This window comes from Semicossyphus pulcher, unplaced genomic scaffold, assembly GCF_022749685.1.
Source record: "Semicossyphus pulcher isolate SPU_LCO1_2020_fin unplaced genomic scaffold, fSemPul1.0.p SCAF_7, whole genome shotgun sequence".
Classification (NCBI taxonomy): Eukaryota; Metazoa; Chordata; class Actinopteri; order Labriformes; family Labridae; genus Semicossyphus; species Semicossyphus pulcher.
In genome coordinates, this window is record NW_027211748.1 from 13,327,674 (window position 1) to 13,352,172 (window position 24,499).

General features: G+C 42.7%; 2 protein-coding genes across 2 annotated transcripts in view; one reads left to right on the forward strand and one right to left on the reverse strand.

The window, feature by feature from the left end:
* phlpp1 (PH domain and leucine rich repeat protein phosphatase 1) overlaps positions 1-14,941 on the forward strand; it is a 48,322-nt gene extending 33,381 nt beyond the window's left edge. Inside the window, exons 5-17 of the mRNA XM_069684697.1 lie at positions 3,638-3,784; positions 4,834-5,061; positions 7,224-7,426; positions 7,741-7,801; positions 8,640-8,735; positions 9,315-9,470; positions 9,803-10,003; positions 10,346-10,508; positions 10,640-10,770; positions 11,070-11,180; positions 11,640-11,834; positions 11,951-12,179; positions 12,282-14,941. Coding sequence (XP_069540798.1) covers positions 3,638-3,784; positions 4,834-5,061; positions 7,224-7,426; positions 7,741-7,801; positions 8,640-8,735; positions 9,315-9,470; positions 9,803-10,003; positions 10,346-10,508; positions 10,640-10,770; positions 11,070-11,180; positions 11,640-11,834; positions 11,951-12,179; positions 12,282-13,598 — 3,238 coding nt within the window. The 3' untranslated portion in view covers positions 13,599-14,941. The remainder of the gene's footprint in view (positions 1-3,637; positions 3,785-4,833; positions 5,062-7,223; positions 7,427-7,740; positions 7,802-8,639; positions 8,736-9,314; positions 9,471-9,802; positions 10,004-10,345; positions 10,509-10,639; positions 10,771-11,069; positions 11,181-11,639; positions 11,835-11,950; positions 12,180-12,281) is intronic.
* Positions 14,942-15,264: 323 nt separating this feature from the next.
* Positions 15,265-23,324, reverse strand: mep1bb (meprin A subunit beta b). Its single transcript, XM_069684242.1, has 14 exons — positions 23,250-23,324; positions 23,134-23,152; positions 22,987-23,037; positions 22,847-22,890; positions 22,676-22,754; positions 20,952-21,069; positions 20,629-20,807; positions 19,358-19,576; positions 18,984-19,136; positions 17,969-18,184; positions 17,386-17,850; positions 17,120-17,299; positions 16,635-16,788; positions 15,265-15,478 (listed from the first exon to the last, which is right to left on the reverse strand). The coding sequence occupies exons 1-14, from the start codon at positions 23,322-23,324 to the stop codon at positions 15,265-15,267; spliced, it is 2,166 nt and encodes a 721-aa protein (XP_069540343.1).
* Positions 23,325-24,499: the final 1,175 nt, after the last annotated feature.

Below are 24,499 nucleotides of genomic sequence, written 5' to 3' on the forward strand. Positions count from 1 at the left end.
CTTTAGATTTCGCCGGCAATTTGCAAGCAATCGACCTGAGCAGTCTAGGACTGGGGCCATTGGCACACAGAGACTAAAGAGACTAGCCAGGGCTGCGCTGGACCAGGCCAGGCCAAACGAGCCCAGAGCCCAGAAGGGTAGATGCGTCTGCAGGGAAGCTTTTAATGTGCCTGGCCTCCCTCACTCTCTCTCTCTGTGGGCACCATCTGCTGCATGCTTATCATGCTCCCAGATTAAAGCCCACAGCCAAGACGTATGTGTGTGTGTGTGTGTGTGTGTGTGTGTCTGTGTGTGTTCCTGTTGGTGCGTGTGCCTTCACATGTATTTGCATTCTTACACACTGGGGTGCACGTGCACGCCTGTCACAGCCTTTCTCTCTGAAGATTATTGCTCGAAGATTTTCACCATTTGAGTGAGTGAATTGTGTGAATTTGATGCTTGAGTATGTGCTAGCAATGTGTGCAAAGTGTAGTGTCTGTGTGTGTGTGAGAGAGAGAGGGAGGGAGAGAGAGCTGCCTGCTTGTATCCAACAGAAAAAGTGGCTGCAGGCTATGGATTTGGGGTCAGCGCATACAAAGTCTTGATACAGTATGGCATTTCTTCTTCTTTTTTTTAGACGACTCCACTGACTGGAATGTGTATTTGTGTGTGCCTGTGCGTGTGCAATCCTGAAAGAAAATTATGAATGAGTGGGAGGTCAGGTTTTTATGTTGCTCTATCACAGTAATTGTTTTTTATTTTATTTTTGTTATAATCCTGGGAAATAATGACTTGTGTTAAAAAGTCAACAATGCAAGGGAAATGCAGGGTTTTTATATCTGAGAGTGATGCACAGCTCCCCTGCTGGTCAAGCGAGATAACATCCATTTAGCCTTGCCAAACCTAAGTAGGCTCATCCGCATTTGACCCAGCATGAGAGAAAAAGAGGTCAGTAATGAGAAAGAGATGAATAGTTAGCTGAAAATAGAGGCGTTTTGACAGAAACATGCAGCAGAGTTACTTGAGTACTCGCTTTGCCCCTGAGAGACTGAAGTCAAAAGAGCTGGAGGGAAGAAGAAGAATACTCCCTGCGCAGCCTCAGTGCGTGTGGGTGTATGTGTTTTGGTGTGGACAGTTGTGTTAGAGCCTGTTTTTGTTTCAGTATAAACACTGGCGTTCTGTGACATCTAACATGGGGTCAGGGTGCTTTGTGTTTTTCCAAGAGGAATGGAATGTGTGAACCTGCCACATGCCTCTCCCCTCTCTCTCTCTTTCTCTCTCTTTTCTCTGTGGCCAAATACTAACTGGTGGGTGATTTGCCAATCAGATATGCATAATCAGTTGTCTGGGATACTAGCTCTATCCTCTGGCATGGGACTTTCTTCCCAGCATGCATCTCTCTTGTGAGAGAGAGAGGTCACTGCTCACTGAGGGGGATATCTAACGCTCCATGCATACGATTGAACCTTTGGCCTGTTTATTTACATACGTATGATAGCTATAGCTTAGCAAGCTATGAAGGACATTAAAGTAGTGGAAATGTGGGGAGAAGGAAAAGGAGAGGGAGGAAAGGTGGACAGAATACTGGCTGAGTATTAGATGAAAGACGGTATGTAAGGCCAAGTGAAAGGATAAAGTCGCATTAGCCTAATGTAATTTATTTGTCACTTTGGGGCAGTAGAAGCTAAAACTGCAATATGGACATAATGCCACCTAATGAAGTCTATATAGAGAAAGTGCTAGTGAGTATTTGCCTATTTACGCATTCAGCAGACACAGAGCAACATTAGCATTTATTAATTTAGAGTTATGTGTCTGTTCACCTCATGAATTAAAGAAATATCAAGGTTTTTAGCATACAAAATGTTCCACTATGATCACATGCTAGCTGCTAACTTGTTCTGTCTGCTGTTTGGAATTGGGCTGGTAGCACACAGTGGGTTTATCAGAGCTGAAGGCTAACTTTTACAACAGTTAGAAACTAGGCTGGGGATAGTGGAGGTACCTGCCATGACGCCTTTATTTTATTTTATTGGTTTATTCTCAGGGACAATGCACCTTAGTCAACATCACTGTAAAAGTGCCAGTGTTAGCCAAAAGGCTAATTTTCAACTGCTGGGCTTCTGGCTGATGCTAAGTTGACCATTCAAACAACAAAGAAAACACACAACATACAAAAAACAAGAAAAGGCTAAATGTTAACAGCTAAACAGGCTAAAAGAGCTTGGGAGCATCATGCAAAGTATAAGCAACAATAAATGCAAGACAGACGTTCACAACAGGCTATAAAGAGGCTAAAAGAATCCATAGAGCTAAAGTGTACAGAGTTACTTGGGAATAAAAGCAATTAGCAGCTTTAAACCTATATTAACAGGTTTTTGTCCACTTAGGGGAATTGGAACAAGCTGTAACTGAAACACAACATTAGCATATTATCACCTTATCAAGTTGTTATGATGAACGTGTGAGCAAAGAGTTGACTCATTCAGCAAACGACAAGTAGCATTAATGTTTCATATTCAGTCTTGTGTCTGTCCTCCTGAATAATGTAAGTCTAATATTCACTGTTGAACTACACTTTGGTCTCTTTAGCTTGATTGAAGCTCCATTGTGTCTAGCTAGTAGCTAACGCTAGCTTTCGTATGGTGCTAGCCAGCTAGCATGGGTAGCATGGGCCAAAGAGTTTGCGTGACATTGTGTCATTTTATCCATTGTTAATAAAACAATTGTGAGTGTGGCTTTTAATACAAGAGGACGATAGTAAAAATAAAGTGAGTATGGCATGACGGGACAGTATGACACAGACAAGTAGAGACTCTGAGGAGGGGGTATGAGCATTACTCAGCAGATTGCAGAGGTTGATTTAATGGTTGGAATGACATTTTCCCACACACACACACGCCCACACACACACGCCGCCTGCCCGCCTGCAGGAGTCACCCTCAGCTGGTATTACTTAGCCATCCTAATCAATAGCTCTGACGTGTCTGTTGCCTTTGTATCCATCACCATGATTCACTGCCTGTATGTATGTGTAACCTGAGTGTGCACATAAGAAGGAAAATCAAGTAGTGCCAGTTCAAGCAGCTGCTCCAGCCTGCGGTGCTAACATGGCACACTGCCCATCTCCGCTTCGCCATATCTGCTCTCTGCGCATGTGATCGGTGATAGCAGGTTGTTTGTGTGTCTGTATGTGTGTAGGTGGATAAATAAAGACAGAGAGAGTCCTTCCCCCTCCCCCCCCTGAGGGGCTAACCCCTCTCTGAAGGTCACTGCTCTGCCACAGGACACCTCGCCAAATGCCACCGGTCACTGTTGTTTAAATGAACAACACAGGCGTCAGCGCCGCACTTGTTTGCCCAACAATCACATATGTAGGTTTAAGTCTTAGTATTAAGGCAGCGTTTGTTTGTGGCTGCGTTGGATCTAACTGTGTGTTTTTTCACTTAAACAAATTCTCTGTAAAGCTATACTCTGCTACATTGCCTGCAAATATATTCATTAATATATTTATGAATACCTGCTACGCTCTTGAAATATTCATGCTGACAAGATACAACATCTCCAATCACTGGCTCAAACTTTCTTCTCCACTCTTCCTCACTCTTCTCCACCTTTTCCTAACCTCTCATTAATTCTTCGATCCTCCTATTTCCAGATTTTCCCGTCTGCGGAGCCTCAACCTGTCAAACAACCACCTCGGTCAATTCCCCATGGCCATCTGTGACATCCCCACGCTGACAGAGGTCAACCTCAGCTGTAACTACCTGGCCTCTGTCCCCAGCTCTGTGGGAGCCATGACCAAGTAAGTACAAGGATACAGAAAGTTAGTAAGTATACAGACCTAATGTTAACTGTGATACAATCAATGCTGTTATTGTTATTAGATCTAAATGTTTGATTGATTTAGAGAGTTCACTTGAACCACTTAGGCATATTGTGGCCCTATTCTGTATTCCTACTCAGCTGCTGTAAACCCCTAATTTATATATTCCCTGTTATTTTATTTTTTTTGCATTATTTATTTATTTATTTTTACCTTTTTTTTTGCTTTTTAAATGTTTTATTTTTTATTTTATTTTTATTCCCTGCTATCTAAATATACATTCAGCTTGTCATTGAGCTCATCTGTTGTGGGGAAGCACTGAATTACAATTAATTCTGTGAACTGTTTCTGATGGTTTAGAGGTTATCAGGTTTATTTGCTAACATTGTTCCTCGGTCCCCTGAAAAATCACACATTTTTAATTTCTAGGCCAACATTTCCAAGTGGATGAAAAAAAAAATCTGGTGTTGCCAGCCAAAAAAACATTTCTTTCTCATGGGAATTCTCAGTGTTTTTTATTTTTTGCTTGAGCTCAACTAAAAGCCTGGAAAAGCCCATTTATTCACACTTTAAAGGCATGTCAGTAACATGTAAATTAACTTCTTAAAAGGTCATAAACTTGAAAATTGTTGCATTCTTTCATCTAGTTTAGCCCACCATGAATAAAATAAAAAAGGTTCTATTTTGTAGCTGGGCCAATACTGGCGTATGGATAGTGCATGTGCTTCAAACCTTGTTGCCCAACATGCAGGTATGAGGCTCGAAGCAGACCTAGATGAGACTTTAATCTGCAGGAATGATCTGGTATTCCTGTAAATTCCTCAAGTGTCCAGCAGGGCATTAATGCTTCCACTGCCATCTGCTGGACAACACGTGTACTGACTATGAAGTCCTAGTTGGCACAACGTCATTGATCCTGAGCCACATTATCTGTTCAAATAGAGAAAAGTCTTTGTTAAAATGCCAACATGCTTTATCGCCTCTTTCCTGAATGGGGTCGATCGTCTAATCCTGTGCCTCTCTCTCAGTTTGCAGACGTTTCTCTTGGACGGCAACAGTCTAGATGAGCTGCCCACTGAGCTCGGTTCCCTCCAGAGGCTGAGTTACTTAGGCCTTTCCTTCAACCAGTTCAACCACGTGCCCCAGGTGCTGGAGCAGCTGACCTCCATGGAGAAGCTGTGCATGGCTGGGAACAACCTAGAAACACTCACCCTGCAGAACTTCAGACTGCTGCGTGTCAAACACATCGATCTAAGGTACAGGATTGATCCGATTTTCATGGTTTTATTCTGAGATTATGATGGGGGTTTTGTGATTGACAACAAGCATCACTTTAAGTCCTGAGTCATGCTTATTCACAGTGTTGAACTCCCTGACACATGTCAACCTACTAATGACAGAAACAACAACACAAAGAAGAAGCCAAAACACGAGCAGACAGGCAGAAAGCACGCAATCAGGAAATCATTTGCTTGTCGTGGCTCCATCAGGTGTCTTCTCAGCGTTTGCTAAAGCACAAGGCTGCAGTGACTTGCACTATTTTCCAGTTAATACTTCACTCCCTCTGACTTTGCTTAGGCAAGGTCAGGACATACATTTTCCAGCACTCTCACCTGTTTGGTCAAAGATCACTTTGTCACCCTGATGAGGGTTTGTTTCTGTTCTATTGTCAGTTTGTAGGTGTTTGTTTTTGCTGATTTATTCAGGAAAATGTGTCCAGTCATTTGCTGAAATGATTAGACAATTATTGGATGAGTTTATTGCTATGAATTGATCAATCAGTGGTGTATTAAATAGTTTTAAATGTCAATCAAGTTCCCAGTAGCAAAGATGAGACTTTTAAAATGCATGTTTTGTCAAATAATGATTCTTAACCGTGAGAAATCCAGTTTACTTATTATTATTATTATAACAAGAAAAAAGGCAATTTTCAGAATTCTCCAACTAAAAAACTGTTGCTGATGATTTTTCTTTTAAAGTTGATCATTTTAACGATAATTGTTATGATGGATTAATTGCCTTCCTCACTTTTTATCAAAAAATGGCAAACATTTCCAGTCAATCACTGACTGATAGAGACAACCATTCACACTCACACCTACGGGCAATTTTAGAGTCCCCAATCAACCTAACGAGCATGTCGTTGGACTGTGTGAGGAAGCCGGAGTACCCGGGAACATGCAAACTCCAGACAGAAAGGCCCACTTCGCCCGAGCCGGGACTCGAGCTAGGAATCTTCCCGCTGTGAGGTGACGGCGCTAAACGCTGCACCACCGTGTACCCCAACCGTAGACATATTAATCAATAGATAAATAAATAAACCATTTATCTCTGAACTTAGCAAGTCAATGGGCATTTTTCGGTTTGATAAGTACGAGTATGTGTAGACTTAAAGTTATCGCTAGTATTCATTCATTCAACCTTTATTTAATCTCGAGAAATCATTGAGGACATTCCCTCATTTTCAATGACATTGAGAGTACAATTAAAGCGGTATAAACAAAAACACAAAGTCATTAAAGTAAGTAAAGTATCATATATATAAAGTATATAAGGTATCAGGAAATGTAACAAGTAGAGAAAGCAGAGTACAGTTAAAAACAGTTACATTCATAGGCAGAGTCATTTGTAATGTTCCTAAATTGACCTAAAGTTTTAGTGTGTGTTGTAAAGTGTTCCAGGTGAGTGCAACACAAAAGGTAAAGGATGTTTTCCCTTGGAGCATTAGCCAATCGCTCGAGCCAGTTTGATAACGACTTTTAGACCAGTGAAATAAAGAAGTGATGTATGAGGGTAAATCTCCACACAGAGCTTCATAAATTAATAGCAGCCAATGCCACGTCTAACAGTTAATGATGGCCAACCAACTTTATCATATAGGAAGCAGTGATGAGTGGAATAACTGTCAGCGGTGATAAATCTAAGGGCAGAATGATAAAGTGAGTCTGGTGGTGTCAGAGTGGAGACAGGCATGTCTAGAGATGATGTCTCCGTCTTCGGTTATCTGCTTCCTACAGCTGTTTCTGTACAAATATCCTATTTCTTGTTTTAATTTAAAATTCAAAATGTGCTTCTTTAACCCTTCAGTGTTTTTAGACTAACAAAGCACTTATGTGTTGTTGCTTTAGTTTGTGTATAATGAAACAAGTGTTTTCAAATCCTTGGATGATTGAATTCAGTGATACTTGAACTAATCTGATCAGCGGCTGAGTAATCCCTTGAAGTGCAACAAATTCTCACTTTTGATGTCAAACAACACCTCCATCCACGTTGTGCACAATACAGCAAACGGCTGCACAATATATCAGCAATCACCTGAGGCGTGTTCCTTGCTTTACAAGAAAGGCCACAGCCTGTGCAATTCAACCTTATCCAATTGGAGCTGAACCTTTGCCTCCTCCCTGCTCCCCCCTGTCAGGTTGAATAAGATCTCCAGCATGGTGCCAGATGAGCCTGACCTGCTGCGGCACGTGACCCAGCTGGATGTGAGGGATAACAGGCTGACGGAGCTGGACGCCTCAGTATTCCCCAGGCTGGAGGTGCTGCACTGCGAGAGGAATCGCATCGGCGGCCTCAAGGCCAAGGGTTGCTTGCTCAAAGGCATCTACGCCTCCAACAACGGTGGGTTTGGAAACAACACATATGTGGTTAGAAGAGACAGATTCCCTTGTCTCACATCTTTCTCTCCGACCCGTATCATATACCTTACCTCCCAGATATCCCTCATTTCTTTTCCTGTATTACTCAAGCATTCATTTTTCTTCTCATCAGTGCCGCAGTCTGATTGTCCCTCTCCATCATCCCTCTTTAACTTGTCATCTCACCCCCCTCCACCCTCACCCCGAACGCTCCCCTCCATTTCCCATCTACCTGCGTCTGTAATAGAGCGCGTCTGTCCTTGCTGTAGGTTAATGTGTTTGGATTTCTCTCCACAGAGATACGACAACTCGATGTCAGTCCTGTGCCCTCCAATCTAAGTTACATGGACATCTCGAGGTGAGAAAAGTACACACACCCACACACACAGACATAAAAGGGAATGCAGCTCTAAATGAGATTATTTTATAGTTGGGTTTTAAAAATGCAGCTTTTTAAGGTAAGATTGGATAAACCTTTATTGATCCCACAACAGGGACATTTTCTGTGTTAATAGGAAAGAGAAGAAGCACGTCTTCACTGCTCTAGAAAGAATACAACTTGTTGTTGAGATCTTGTAACTGCACAGCCACAAACCTCGTAAGCAGGGTTTTGAAAGTGTGTTGAAGTTCTCTTTGGCGGCACCTATGGCGATAAACAATAATTTATCAAAGTAGATTACTTACCTGCGTCTACTGCAGAGTCATTTGACCCGGGTCTGAATGCCGATTATAACCTTTCCCACTAAGCAAAAAAGCCGGGTGTTAGCAGGTTTTTTTTTACCAGTGACTATAAAGAGACCGAGATTATCACTTTAACCCTGACCTTTCACCTTTGATTGTTACAGTTGGTGAAAGACCGGCTGTGCAAAGCTTCTTTTTGGTCATAAAAAGGCATTAAAAGAGGACTCTACTTTAATTTTTTTTTAATTAAGTTTTTGAATCCTTTGTCCACTCTTTCAACGCAACTCAGCAGAGATTAGTTACCTGATAGACCTGATAGATTATCTGCAACATTGCAAAAAAAACCCAAAACAGTTTTCACGTTGAACTGAGGTTGCTGCCTCTCCGTTTCTAGAGCAGGAGCGTTGGGAATTCAAAAACATCCCATCACATTTTAAATTCCACATTAGGTTTCTCGCCTTACAAACTGCACATAATTTATCATCATCATCCTCCTCTCCTCTCCGCTCCTGTAGGAACCATATGGACTCTTTGCCAGACTGGCTGTGCGAAGCAAAGAAGCTGGAAGTTCTGGACGCGAGCCACAACGTCATCACCGAGCTCCCCGCGCGGTGAGTCTCTTAGCGAATGTGTCCCTAAGACTGTAAATGGAGTACAGTGGTGCATTATTCTCCCTGCCCTTTGCCGGCCAGTCGTCTATTCCCCACGGAGCCTCATAAATCACACAGATAGCCTGTAACCTCCGCGGCCTTCGTCCATTCTCTTCCTCCTAATATAGCCTCTTAGAAGGTCAGCTCGGATGCTGCTTCCTCCTCCTCCTCTTCTCTCACATCGGCTCTGTCAACCCTCCTCCCCTCTGCTTCTCCCTTTTTACTTTTCCCTCTCCTTCTCTCCTCTTCTTGTCCCCTCATTGTGTGCAGATGTATTTTTTACCCAATAAGTGTCAGGATGATGAATTCAAGCTGCAGGCTCTACTAGAAGCGCTGCTATTTTCTATTTTCACATCCTCGCCTCCATCCTCCTCCTGCCAGTTGCGTGAAGGAATCTTATGTCACTCTCTTACTATCTCGTATTCATTCATCTAATTATCTGTCTTTACGCCCAAACACCACTGTACATCCATTTGAGTCTACGTTCATCCTTGATGTTCTCGTTCTGAACCAGCTGTCTGTATGTTGTTCGTGCTGCAGGTTGTTATGCAGCAGCAGCCTGAGGAAGCTGAGTGCAGGACATAACCAGTTGCAGAAGCTGCCTGAAAGAGTGGAGCGCCCTCTGCTGGAGGTTTTGGACGTACAGCACAATCAACTGGTGGAGCTGCCCTGCAACCTGTTCCTCAAATCTGACAGGTAGCATTAATCACCAGCTGGAAGTGATTTGTTGTTTGTATTAGACAATGCAGCAGACGCCAGAGAGGAAGATTAAACGTAGGGAAAATGCAGCCGTATGAAGATGGAGGACGGAAATTATGAAAAGGATTTTAATCGAGGACGAGATATCCGAGGTCAAGGATGACAAGCAGATATAAAACAAGCAACCAGGACAAGGATGGAAGAGCAGGGGGGGTTAATGGGGGTCAGAGAAGCAGGAATTAATGTAGAAGTTTGTAATTAAAGTGACTCATCACTTTCATGTCTCTGTCTGAAGGAGAACAATAATTTCTTTCTTTTTTTCCCCTCAGCTTACGATGTGTGAATGCATCTGCCAACAAACTGGAGCACCTGCCACCTTCCAGTCTGTCAGAGGAGAGCCACAGCATCCTGCAGGAGCTCTACCTGACCAATAACCGGCTGACGGATAAGTGCGTACCCATGCTGACGGGCCACACACACCTGCGCGTTCTGCACATGGCCTACAATCACCTCCAGACCTTCCCGGCCAGGTAAACATTTTACAGTAGCTTTGTCATGTGTTCTTCTCTCTGCACACTCACCTGTGTTTCACTTTAGGGCTAAAAAATGATGGTTCTTTATTGATTCATCTGATTATCTTTTAATCTGTTAACCATTAAGGCAAGAATGTGACGTGACTAGATTTTGTTGGCTGATTCTGATTTTGATATTTGAAAGATTAAACCAAAAATAAGCATATAGAGATTGATAGAAGCTTAAAAATCGGCACAGATTGTGGCCATATTTCCTTGATGAATTTCTGTCTTTTTCGACCTACTTATAAATCATCAGTACGTTCTAAAACCATCCAATCCTTTCTCCTCGTTCTTCAGTAAAATGGCCAAGCTGGAGGAGCTGGAGGAGGTGGACCTGAGCGGAAACATGCTGAAGACTGTGCCCACCACCATCATGAATTGCCGGCGAATGCACACACTCATCGCCCACTCCAACTCCATCGAGGTCTTTCCTGAGGTCATGCAGCTGATGGAGATGAAAGTAAGACAGTAGTAGCAAGCAGCACACCTCCCTGCATATCTATTTACAGTGTTTGTGTGAGCCCCCGATCTCCTAACCTTACTATATGTGCATGCTTGTAAGCGCTCACATCTCCCCCTCTCTGTTGTCAGTGTGTGGATCTGAGCTGTAATGAGCTGAGTGAGATCACTCTGCCGGAGAATCTGCCTCCCAAGCTGCAGGAGCTGGATCTGACTGGAAACCCTCGTCTCAACTTGGACCACAAGAGCCTCGAACAACTCAAGTAGGTCGTGTTTTTCTCTGTTTGTTTTTTTGCACTCTGACAGAGTGGCTTTAACCTACATGTTTTATAGGAACAGTTTTCTCTGCCTGTGTCTTTAAATATTATTGTTGCTACTATGCTGATTTTTGTGTTTTCTGTTACATAACTTGTGGTTGTAATAGTTCAGTTTCCCCCCAAAATAACGTGATCTAATCTACCCGTCTTATGACAGACACCACCTGACACAGCACCTCGTGTATCTGCATGCCTCCGTTTGATGCAGTGATTTTCATCCATTTCTCCTTTTTGTTGTTTTTCAGTAATATTCGCTGCTTCCGTATTGATCCGCCTCCAACCTTCTCCAATGAGGCATCTGGTGGGCCTGCTGTGTGGAGTCATGGTTACACAGAGGCCTCGGGCGTCAAAAACAAGTGAGTTCAATTCAGTCAATGATGGAAAAAAAAACAAAAAAAAACCACCCACCATCGCACTCGTCCAGCGGAGCCTCACTAATTCAAACCTTTTGAGAATACGCATTGTTAGAGCCAGATGACTCAAATGAAGGAAACATTGAAGCGTGCTTATTGAAAACATGAATCATGTATACTCACATGCCAAAACATCTCCATCAACACTTGTATGTAAATGCTACAGAACAGATTGCACATATTGTTTCCACGTTTACAAGTGGGGTTCAATCGGCCAGTCTGCTTTGATGACGCAGGTTCTGCTTTCTGGTCGGATGAATCACAGAAGGCATCGTCTCCATAGTAATAAGTGTGTGGAGTAGCATCAATATGAGAACAGAGGAGGTTTTAAGTCTTTGAAGCCCTTTTTGTTTACTCACTTAGCCTCGCTGACTGTATGCCTTCTCTTTTTTTACCTTTCAGGCTGTGTGTTGCGGCTCTTTCAGTCAACAGCTTCTGCGGCAGTCGTGAGGCTCTGTACGGCGTGTTTGACGGCGACAGGAACGTGGAAGTGCCCTACCTTTTACAGTGCACGATGAATGACGTGTTGGCGGAAGAGATCCACAAGACCAAGAGCGAAGAGGACTACATGACCAACACCTTCCTCGTCATGCAAAGGTACACAACAAGCTAGACGTGCGTTTGTTTAGTCGCAAACTCTAATCTGCAGAATTAACTGATCGACACTAGAAGTTTGAAATAGTCACTCTGTTTCGTCTTGTTCGCCGCGACAGAAAACTGGGAACTGCCGGGCAGAAACTGGGCGGCTCAGCTGCTCTGTGTCACATTCGCCACGACCCCACTGACCCCGGCGGCTGCTTCACCCTCACAGCTGCTAATGTCGGCAAGTGCCAGGCAATCCTGTGCCGCGACGGGAAGCCTTTGTCGCTGTCTCTGCTGCAAAATGTAGGGCTGGAGGAGGAATACCGCAGGATCAGGCAGCACAGGGCGATCATCACTGAGGTAGAACCTTCAAAGCTTTGACAGAACACTGAATTTAATGTGGAGTGAAGTAATGAAGATGACATGTAACATGTGCGCTGATGTTTGTGCTTTGTTCCACAGGACAACAAGGTGAACGGCGTGACGGATTCTACAAGAATCATGGGCTACTCCTTCCTCTACCCATCCGTCATCCCTTGCCCCTACGTGCAGACAGTCACTCTCACCCCCCAGGATGAGTTCTTCATCCTGGGGAGCCGGGGCCTGTGGGATGCCGTGTCTCCCACCGAGGCTGTGGAGGCTGTGAGAAACGTCCCCGACGGCCTGGCTGCTGCTAAGAAGCTGTGCACGCTGGCGCAGGGCTACGGCTGCACGGATAGCCTCAGTGCTGTTGTGGTCCAGCTCAGTGTGAGTGAAGACTGCTGCTCCTGCTGCTGCTCTGAGCCTCCTCAGCCTCCTCCTAGTCCCGGCTTGGGCCCCTATCCGCCATCATCCTCTTCCATTAAGGAGCGGCCCTCAGACGGCTCTCTTCCTGTGCCGCCTTCCTCCTGCAGTGAAATCAGCAGTGAGATCAGCACCAGCGAGATGAGCAGCGAGGTGGGCTCCACGGCATCTTCTGATGAACCACCGCAGAGCTCCCTGGTGCTGCTGCACGAGCAGCCCCACCATCCTCACCTCCACTTGCACCATCAGGCCCACCCTCTGTCCCTACAACACCAGCAGGCCCACGCTTCAACCCAGCCCTGCCAGTACCTGTTCCCAGGTGCAGAGCTGCCTTCCGCCCGCAGCTGCTGTGCCCTCCATCCCGCCTGCTTAGCCAGCTCCTTCCAGAGGCAGCTCTCTAGTGCCACTTTCTCCAGCGCTCTGTCTGACAACGGGCTGGATAGCGAGGACGAGGAGCCCATCGCTGGCGTTTTCTCTAACGGGAGTCGTGTGGAAGTAGAGGCGGACGTCCACTGCCTCAAAGCAGAGTCCTCCTCCTCTTCACCTCAGACATCATTACCCTCATCCTCCAGCCAGGAGCGTAACATGCTCACTCTCCCTCCTCCTCCTCCACCACCGCCATGCACGCCCGAGCCCCTGGAGGACGGTGTCGACATGAGCCTGGGTGAGTCCGAGAACGGGCTGGAGAGAGACGAGGCGTGGCAGGGAGTCGGAGCAGGTGGCGGGGACGGAAAGTTGTCAGGCAAGCGGAGGGTTAACGGGTCGGTGGCGCAGCAGGAAAAGAGCCACAACCTCATCGAGGTGGCTGCTGACGCTCCATCGAAAAAGTCAGGGGGCTATTTTACAGCTCCAGCTCAGCCCGACCCTGACGACCAGTTCATCATCCCGCCCGAGCTTGAGGAGGAGGTGAAGGAAATCATGAAGCAGCATCAGCAGAAACAGCAGAAGCCGCCTGGGAGTGATCAACCTACGGACTACTACGACACCCCTCTCTGAACAACAACAACACCATCAACTACAGCCTCATCTCCTCCTAGCTGCAGCGTGCACAGGAGCCTAAACGACTTCCGTATGTGGTCACAAACAAATGAGTTTCCTCAGGAGGCTGTAAAAACGCACATGAAGAAGTTTGATCATACTTTTTTTCTTAACAGCCTTCCTCGCTCTACACAGAACCATGCACTGTAACCCGCTCCACTCATTTTTTTACCCAGCAACCCACAGAATGAAACAAGCAAACGAGCCCTTTAATGACACTGAACCCTCTTGAAGAGCCTGTGGACGCAGCTCCGCGGCTGTGCCCTTTCTCACAGACTGTGGAACGTTGTTTTTACAGTAGACAACCAGCCGAATATGTAATCAACACTAGTCTCTTTGCAATAGAATTAGCTCACCACAACACTTGTTAATATGGATAACAGTTCCATGGTTTGTTTGTTTGTTTTGTAAAAACTTACCATATCTTTTAATGTGAAAGCAGTGAAGTTGCTGAAAGAACTTTTTAAAAACAGAGACACATAATCTTTTTATTATCAGTGAACTATGTCGAATGGTACACCAGTAATACCACACTTAACTGTTGTAGATAGGGCACTTAAAATACTGTATTTCTTCAGTAAATCATGGCTCTTGGCCTGTAAAATGGCATAGAAATTTTTTGTAGAAATTTTAAATACTAACTCCTAGGAGTTGCATACTCTTTATGGTGACTCAGTCACTTTTACTAATCTTCTCTGAGAGAAATGGTGATTTTTTTCCCAATGATTGTAAATAAGAGAAATGTTGTATACTGATGCTTCTAAAGGAACTGCATACCTGTATGTCGGTGAAGGTTTAAACGGCGGGGAGGATGTTTGGTTCACCCAGAGTTTGCTGTTATGGAGGTGTCACCCCCCCCTTTATCTTTCAAAGTAGACCCACAGACACGACACACGCACACACATACACACACAAACATACAAATGTATATGTGCAATTGCAGGTCAGAAAATCTAACATTCCATGCAATATTACTACACAAAGTTGCTATGGTTTGCTCCACTTTGTTTGATTGTGATGTCCTGTAGTCATCACTGTATCTAATGAACACTAACAGACAGATCTTTGCATGCACACTTGCATGCACACACACACACACATGCCCACACACACAAAAACACACACACACACATACATTGACACTGACACTTAATATTAGTCCCACCTCCCTCCTGCAGTAACTGTTATCACCGGCATGACTGTGTCAAGTTCAGTAATACAAACAAATATATCCACATGGAAAAGAGACAACACAGATGTTCCTGTCTTTGGTATAATAAATTTTAAATTTGTGAATATAAGTCCTGTTGTCTGGGATCTATTTTTAATAATTGATGTACATTTTGTATTAAAACATTCGTGAGACTAAAGAATTTCAAAATATTACATTTTTTACAATGATATTCTTAGTTTGTTCAGTGTTTTTACATTGAATGACCAGTAGGGGGCAGTCTCATACAGTGTTAGAATCTTCTTCGGTTGATCGCTTTATCTTCGAGCCATAAATCATCCTGCTTTACAAGATATTTAGCTTTCACATCAAACTGAAAAATATTGATTGGTTTCATTTAAAGTCTTCTTTCACGTTGTCATTGGAAAGTTCGTAGTCTCCATCTACAGTTTGTCAGAGATTGTTGTTTGAAATCACGACACTGTTGTCAATCCCCCGCTGCTTCTTATACTTCTTCTTCACACAGACGACACTGACGGCTGTAATCACCAGCATTGCTGCGAGGACAGACAGGGAAGAGGCCAGCGCCAGGGTGGTTTTATCCTTATTGGAGCCCTTGTATTGACAGCTGTCCCCGTAGTACCACCAGTCATCTCCCACTACACACCTGCAGAGCACAGAGAAAGGGTGAAGGGAGTAAACCAGACTTAAAGGTATTCATTTTTAGCATGTAGCCTAGAGAAGAGCTTTACTAACATTAATCCCTGAAGGTTCCTAAAAGGAATAGTTTATGTTTGGAATAACTCTTACTTCATGCGAAGAGTCACAGAAGAAGACCAAAACCGCTCTCGTGCCTGTTTGTTAAGTCTGAACTTACTACCAGCAGGCTTAGGTCAGCGCAAAGACTGCAAAACTGGAAACGACTCGCATGGCTCTGTCCAAAGGTAACAGATAGTTACCGCGCCTAGCCAGGTAATGTTCTCTCATACATAGTAAAGCACCACACTAGTCACGTTTGTACACGTGTCACACATTGTTGTTTATATAGGGATTAAAGAAACGAGGTACAACGTGTTGGTGTTCAGAGGTGCTGGTAGCACAATTTCTCCACCTTATGACAGAGCCAAGCTAAATGTTTCCAGTCCTCGTGCTAATCAGACTTTAATTTAACCCTCCTGACCACCATATATGAGCAGTACCTTTATAACAATAATAATTAGAATGATAATAATGTTGATAATAATCGGACAACAATAATGGACATATTTCCAGAGTGAGCAGTTTTTGTGAATTTAGCAAAGATATTAACAAAGCTTAATGTAGTTATAGGCAGATTTAAGGATATTTGTCTATTGGTTACCTACTAAAATTCATGGCATAACTATAAAGACATCATTTATATTTTATAATGAAACATTCATATTATATATTTTTCTGTTAATATACTAGCATCAAGCTTTGGTTGCATAACAGGAGATGTTAAAGCTGTTGAGGACTACTTCAACGAAAAGTTAAAGACACTTTCTATCTGCTTTTTAATAGTGTGTAATTATGAAGTATTTATTAAATATTTATGTACTGATTATCAAAGCAAAATGGGGGAGGGGTTTAAAAAAGTGTTACCTGCTAAGCTAGGCTAACTGGCCGCTAACAGCAGGTTACATGAGATGTCAATCTCTTGGCAGCAAACTGAATGACCACAAACTCGTCCTTTAGTAATAATGTGACACAGGGAGGATGTAACACCAGATGTTTCTAAAAAATTTGGATGGTTCTTTGTTGTTTCATCTGCAGTTTGGCGAGTCTAGTGAAGAAGCACACACCTGCATGCGGCCTTCCCTTCATCCACCACGCAGACTCCTTCATTCAGACATTCTACGTTGAGGCAGACTTCAGAGGATGCAGTGGTGACAGGTGTTGGGGGGCGGGTCGTGGTTGGGGGAGGCAGAGGCTGGGTCACTGTCAGATGAGACACATCTGAAGATGGACAGTGAATGAGAAAGCGGTTAATTGAATCCAAGTGGAGGAGCAGTGATGAACATGTAATGAAAAGGCAGTGGCTGGCTGTAGTGTTTTTCTGATAAGTGGGTGTAAGAATCATGGATGTAATCATGCATCACTGGTGTACATGATCCCACATACAGTATATGCTGTTTGCACAGATGGCAGAGACAAGTATGTAGCATATTAATGAATAAGTAATTGACATAATGTATGACAGGATGAAGGTGCTTTCGTTCAGGAGTTAAACCATCTTTGATATCTTCAGACAAAGATACTTTTATTTTGAAATCTGTTGAGTTATTACCCTCCATGGTGAGGAGAAAGATCGCGTCCCCTCCCTTTATAAAGTCCCTGCTCTTGGCTCTGAGGTGGGTGAGATACACTGGAGTGCCGGCGCCAGGACCTCGGAAATACTTGGACCCGTCTGAATCAGTGACCTCAACACCGACCTTGCGAGGGTCGTCCCAGAAAAACTGGTCAGAGCCTGTTAAAGAGGTAATAAAGTATATTTTCAGGATTAATTTTAACGTAACGAAAAAATCACTTGAATCTTTTTTTAAGTAGTTGCACCTGTTGCCTTCATGTTGGGGTCAGTGGTGACGCTGCGCTGGTTAGACATGCGTTTTTGTATATGTGGGTGTTGGTCCATCAGCATCATGGTCATCTGTTTCCATGGGCACGGCCATATCCGCCCACTGTCCCTTTCACGAGCCACCAGATGAGCGTAGGCAGACAGCTCACCAGGATATCCGGCCTTTCCGTTGGGGTACAGCTCCATCTGGAAGCGGTAACCCTCCTTAGAGGTGAATTGGGGGCTGAAGATAGAAGTGTTTGTCGGGGTGTTTTCCATAACTTGACTGAAGTTTTTCACACGCCACATAAACTCCGGGCAGGTGGTTTCAGAAAGGTTGATGTCATCCAATGAGAGTCCTCCTGTCGAGGGTCTAGAACCCGCGCTCCCTTCAAAGACGACGCGGAATTTTGTATTGACGTCTAGACTCACGTGGTAAAGTCGCCACTGACCCTGAGGGATTCCTGTTAACATCACATGAGATAAGAACATGGTATTTATTGAACAGGAGGTTCCCAAAGGGTAAGGATTCACAAGCACATTTTTTACAGTAGATTTTAAGAATAATTTTGTAAAAGTCACCATGGTAGCCCGATACAGGACGCAGTTTTCCGTTGGGATTAGCCTCGTCATACTCTCTGACAAGGACTTCCAGTGAGTTGGTGATGTCGCCGCTGCTGTAGGCGTAGAACTGCAGACACTGGTATCCTCTTTTGGGGTAAAGAATCCGGCTCTCCAGTCGAGCCGTGTCCCCAGCGGTGGCTGTGCTAGTGTTGAAGTGCATGAAATACCCCGACCCTAAAGACCCAAATTCCACATTATTAACAACATCAAAACCTGGGAAAAGAAGGATGCTGTGGGCTTATTTTTCATTTAGAGGTAATTAAAATATAGGTTCACATTGTTTCTAGACAACCCTCAAATACCTACATGTACACAAAATATAAACGCAACACTTTTTCTATGTACACAAAAGGCCTATGTCTCTCAAATATTGTTCACAAATTTGTCTAAATCTGTGTTAGTGAGCACTTCTCCTTTGCCCAGATAATCCATCCACCTCACAGGTGTGGCATATCAAGATGCTGATTAGACAGCATGATTATTGCACAGGTGTGCCTTAGGCTGGCCAAAATAAAAGGCCACTCTAAAATTGAGACAGTATAAATGTTACTCCTGTTCGTACTGGCAATAAAGAAATCCCTTCCGAATGCAGATTAAATGTAACACATGGGTCAAAAAATTTGTAGTTTGTGGTTTGGTATGCGTTTACGTTCAACGAGGCTTTTTTATGTAAACAAAGAGAGTATCTTTCAAAATAAGGGCGTGATTAGTGTGAAATGTCTCTCTGTGTTTTGCTGGACAGCATTTTAATGCTGATATTTAATAACATACTAAAAAATAGGTTTAGAAGACTCCTACTGGATTTGTCAAACACAGACTGCTTGAGCCTAATATTAGCTTTGTGACTTGCAACAATTGCAGTGGACAAAAATAAGTGCTTGCTTCTGTTGCTTATAGAAAACTATTGTGAACTAATCCTGTAATGAAGATTCTGCACCACTTGTCATGTTTATTCCTGTTACACCGTTCTCACCTGTGCATTTGCCCATGTTGGAGTAGTCCGTGTCGGGCCCTCCTGCAGCTTTGTCAACCCTGACCCAGTCGGCGTCATCCCCCTCTCCCTGGATCATGCCACAGATGTTTTCACGCTCAAAGTCACATGAGTCCAGGAAAGTGGAGCCCTGGGCTGGAAGACAGTTCATAAACACACAAACACAAGTGTAGGACTTTGCACTGCTATAAACTGGGATTGTTTTGCTTATCAACATGTTTCCATTGGACAGGAACTCAGGAGTAGATCTAATTGACTGAATCTGATATCAACTTAATCATGAATTAAAGGGTCATAACATTGGTGGTTCACGTTGACACGGCACAGAAGGGACAGCTTGGGTGTTGGACTCTTACTGCAGTTGTAGAGGCGGTTCAGCTTGAGCAGGTCGCTGTCACTGAACTCCATCCGCTGGCCGATGACCTCGCTGAAAGCCGGGATCTTGGTGACGATGGTGGGCTCGGTGCCGTTGCGGAAGGCGTTTTTACTGTAGTGCATCATGGAACCGTAATCGTAGGGTACTCCCAGTGAGCTGGAGGTGGTGTCATTGTAGGTGTTGAAGTTGTGCTCTTTACCTGGAGATCACACATAAATGAAGGAGTCAGGATGTGTTAGTCCATGCTCCATATTTGCGGTGTAGATGCTTGTTAGGATCTCTCATTAAAGGCCCCTGTGAGGAGTTTTTCGATTATTATGTAACAGACCGAAATTAATTCTGATTACTCTATATGACCTACAAAAGCAAACCAGACCATCAGCGACAAGATTGATTATTTCTAAATAGCTACTTTTAATGCCTGAAGCTGCTGGCAGAGGGGGGTAGGTGTCAGACAAAGCAATTAACTGCACACTGCCTTTGTTTACATTTTCCAGGGAAAAGATTTAAAGTGAGTGATACATATGAAGCAGGATGAATTTTTTTGTTGTTGATAAAAACCACCAATGAAGCATGTACAGGACAAAATCAGCAAAGAGATAAGAGGTACGGCTTTGTCCACAGGGGGCGCCAAAATCAACACAAACTAAAATTTCCTCACAAGAGCTTTAAAGTTTCTTTTCTACAGCTGATATTTTTCATATTTTTTGTGTCCCATATTTAACATACATTTTACCATTCGATGTATGCCACTAGAGTTAGCTTAAAGCTAATCCGCAGCCCCTTGGCAGGTCACAATTAAAACATCTACATGCTGAATTAACAAAACTACAACACAACACATTATACTGAGTGACATAAACAGAAACACACACCAGCAACAAGAAGGCGATATAAGTTTAAAACAAGGATATCAAGTTAATGATTTGAAGCACTAAGCACCGAAGATAAGTTATGTCTTATCTCGCTCAGATTATGCAGCCATGAAAAAGACATGCGTATCACACAAGCAATAAACCCTCTTCAGCTTCAAGTGCCACGTCCAATTTTCACTGGAATGTGAATAAGGTGAAATCTTGTTTAAATGTAAATATATAAATGCTCCTTTATACTCCCTCTCAGTCTTAGTAATAAATACACAAATGCAAAACGAGATCCAGAAGTAAGCATGCCATAAAGCGATGGATCATATGTGGGAGCATGAATAGGCTGTTTTAATTAATTATAGTTGATCAGTGAGAAGTTCAGTACCCTCTGAGATGCGGTCCCACATGATTCTGACGTAATCATCGCGGTCTGATCTTGACTGCTCGTGCCAGAAACCCAGAGCATGAAGGAACTCGTGTTCAATGGTGGCGATGCGGTCGCAGTTTGTCCCTATTGACAGTCTCTGCTTCCCAACTTTCCGGTTTCCCACAGAGGAGAAACAGCTTTTGGAAACAGAAAAACAAGGCATATCTTGAACATCACATACAATCAGAACAGTATCTATAATGCATTAATTCCTGAGAAAGAACAGCTCATTTGGCAACAGGTAAACAGGTGATAAGATATTAAAGTTGTTTTCGTCTTACCCGCCACCTTTGAAGATGGAGATGTAGTTTGCTTCTCCGTTCCAAGGCGTGAAGTTGATGCAGGTTTTGAGACGGTATTGCTCAAAGGCCTTCAGTATTACACCTTTTGCATTGATCTCTGCGGATGAATGATGAATCAGTTCAGTTAAAAGTGAAACATATTCATTCAAAATTCCCTTTAAAGATTTTCTGTCATGCAGAGTATGTTCATAAAGGCCTCTGTTGAATTATTAAAGCATGTTAAGGTTCAATGTGGCTCACATGTCTGAATCACTGCATCCTTGGGTAATGGCTGAATATAATATATATTGTACACCTCCATTCTAAACAACACTGGTGAGAATCTAGCCTCTTGCCTTTGTGTATGTCATAGTGAGACTGACATCACTCACTCATTGTTTATGTTTACTTTTTTTTCTTAAAAAATATAGTTTTAATGACTTCTGATATTATTAAAATACAATATGTAGAGGAGTACTGAAGTGGTAGATCATCCTCTTGTTTCGAACTGAGCTTTCATATTTAATAGACTAAATATGTAAAAGACCATAAAGAATTGTTATCACACCAGATAAGGGATTATTTAAAGGTTATGGGCTATGCAATAAAATGCATGGTTATCTTAATTATTAAACAACTGTCTGATAGGTAAGTATTTTTATCTCTTCATACCTTAAATAAACTGCATTTTATTTGCAGTTGTTTTCTTGTAATTGAGTAATCATATATGTACCACACTATATGTGTACAACAAAAACTGTTACAAGTAAATTATGCTAATTTCAAGTTTCGTATTTCACTCTGTGATACCTGTGGAATAGCTTAGCATAGTTTACGGTTTAAAAAACTCCTCATACAGCCTTTGCCTGAAACTACTTAAGAGACCCCGCCCCTACAAGACGGTTTGCTTCTGATTGGCCAGCTCTCTACAGCCTGCTGATGGGCAGAACTCAGTGTTTGAGGCACCCCTCCTACCCTGTGGCCGTGTTAAAGAGTTGTCGGCACAGACTAAACTTAACTTTTTCAATTTGAAATCAATGTCTTGTGTTCATGTAAAAGTAAGTCGGAAAAGTAAACACTGATGTCTTTCCTTCACAGCCAAAGAAACATTTTCTCTTCTTAACCAACTTGACGAGCAGAGCCTTTAAGCAGAGTGGTGGAGTGAAAAAAATTCCGCGGCAGACTGAACTGCTGTTGTGTCTCAGGCAGATGCCCAAATATAGAGTTCCTCCACTTTGTGACATCACAAAGTAAAGTGCCTGGAGCAGTCTGAAACCTGGCGTTAACAGCAGCCTGCAGACTGTGACTTTTTTTAGCAGGGGATTACTCCAACATACTTTTACCTACAGATTTAAAACGTCACCCTCGTTTAGTCTGGACATCCAACATTGTAACATTATATATGTATTAAAATGTGAAACAACATAATACCCACCTTTAAAGCATCAACAAAAACGTATTATACAGAATTGTTTTTGATGCAATACAATCTAAAGAACACTATTTTGTATAACTCGATATATATAACATTTTTATCGTGCTCTTTTTTTATATAGTGTTTTTTTTTTTGTTTAATCTATAACAAAGCATCATATTATTGTAAACTGATTTGTATATTAAACTAAATCCGAAAAGTAACTATATACAGAAAATGATCAAGCAGGTAGCCATAGTGCTGAATAATGTACTAATAATGTGCAGGTGAACTTTATTCGCACTCTTACCTAAGTCATCCTCCATGTAGTATGGAATCGTCTTCGGCCACCTGTACTCTTCTCCTATGATTGAATTGCGGGTTTGCCTCTGAGGGAGTCGACACATAACAACACATGAGGTTCTGAAAAAACAAAAATCAATTGTGCAGGTGAAAATTAAAAGCAGTTAAATGAAGAAACCTCATCAAGCACAATATCCCCCTCTACAAGGTTCAGGCCTGCCTCTGTGGACACCAAGGACAAAGAAAATCAGTTTTCAATTGTTACTGAAAAATCATGTAGTGTAATTACAAAAGTGTAATTTCTTTCTTTCTGCGCACCCTCGTTGATGTCAAAGATATCAAGGTCCCGTCCACCGTCCACATCGTAGTCTGCGAAGTGGGAAAAAAAATGTAAGGACAATAAAATTGAAGTCACAGAAAAGTGAAAGTATTTGTAGTATTTCTTTGGAAAAACAAATTACTTACCTACTAATTTAGTTGTGGGCTAAAGAAAAGAGAATTGAAAATGAAATCAATTTGCAAAGAATATAAAAACGAATCAAACGTCATTCATTATATCGTTTATATAACCAACTTCTCACCAAGCTCAGAGTAGCTCCAAATAAGAGGAAAACAACTTGAGGAACAAAAACACTTGTAGGTTTTCTTGCTGCCATGTCCTAAAAGTGTCCCTTCACATGGGACAGAGTCTGTGACGAGCGAGGAGACACTCGGAGAGTAGAAATTACAGAGGTGCATGCAGGGAATTAAATCAAATACGGGTGGTCACGGGTTAATAATTGACTGAGCTGTAAAGTGTTTGAGTTATTCAACAACATGTGAAATCTCTGCTATCTGCGAACACATGTTCACACATATGCAGACAGGATGCAGGGAAACAGTCAAGTAGCTGACACTCGATTATACTGTGATTAATATGTTAATGATATACGCTGTCCACCTCTGCGATACAGTGCTGCATTGTATTTTTTTTTTAAACTTTTTCATGTTACTACCACTTAAACTGATCCACAGTTAACCAATACATTTTCTATGTGACTGCTTTTTCACTGATATTTACACAGAAGAAAGAAAGTTGCAGCCTGCTGATGTGCTTGGGTGGGCCAGTTTTATTCTTACAAGCAGTTCAAAGCTCATTACATGTTTAGTTAATCCATAGGTAACCATTACCTCTGACTTAGCATAGCAATGCTTCATGTGAAAGTGGCTGCTGTGACTTTTGTACTTGGTGTATTATACCAAAAAAAAGCTTTAAGAAGAAGTATTTGAAAGGCCCTATTTCCATTGCTTCCTTTCCATACAGTACAAACTGCTTCATGCTACATTGATTGTTGAACAGAAACACCAAATGAGATGCTTTTATCTTCATTGGCTTTCCAAGTAACACAAAGGACAACATCAATAGACCCATCACTGAAGAATTCAGCAAAGAAACATACACGCCAACGAATACTGAAACCTTGAAAATGATTGTTGGTATTGCACATGTATGTGGCGGCCTTGGCATACTTTAGTGCAGCTCTTCGTGCTGGGTCTCTGTGGGTTTGCAGCTGCCTCTTCTTTTCTTCTGTAGAAGTTTTAAAATTCAACACTTCATCCATAAAACACTCTTTATACTTCCTGTTGAGCATAATGGTGTCCGGTAGGAGTATTTGCTTAATAGTCAATATGTTAAGAGAACAAAATGCATAATGGTGCAGACAGCATACAACCTGAACACATTTACATCTACTGGATGTTCAGAGGTGAAAGCAACCAGTTTAAAAGTATAAATGTCCATTTAAGCTTTCAGACTGAGTTCTGTCCTTTCTTAAGATAGCCAACTTACCTG

What these genes read in the sequence shown, in the direction of transcription:
- mep1bb (XM_069684242.1), bottom strand. Translation starts at nt 23,324, where the DNA reads ATGGCAGCAAGAAAACCTACAAGTGTTTTTGTTCCTCAAGTTGTTTTC. An exon ending in TATCTTTGACATCAACGAGG is followed by an intron (nt 22,891 to 22,986) that starts GTGCGCAGAAAG and finishes TGGTGTCCACAG; the next exon opens with AGGCAGGCCTGAACCTTGTA. An exon ending in TCCTGTATCGGGCTACCATG is followed by an intron (nt 17,851 to 17,968) that starts GTGACTTTTACA and finishes TGATGTTAACAG; the next exon opens with GAATCCCTCAGGGTCAGTGG.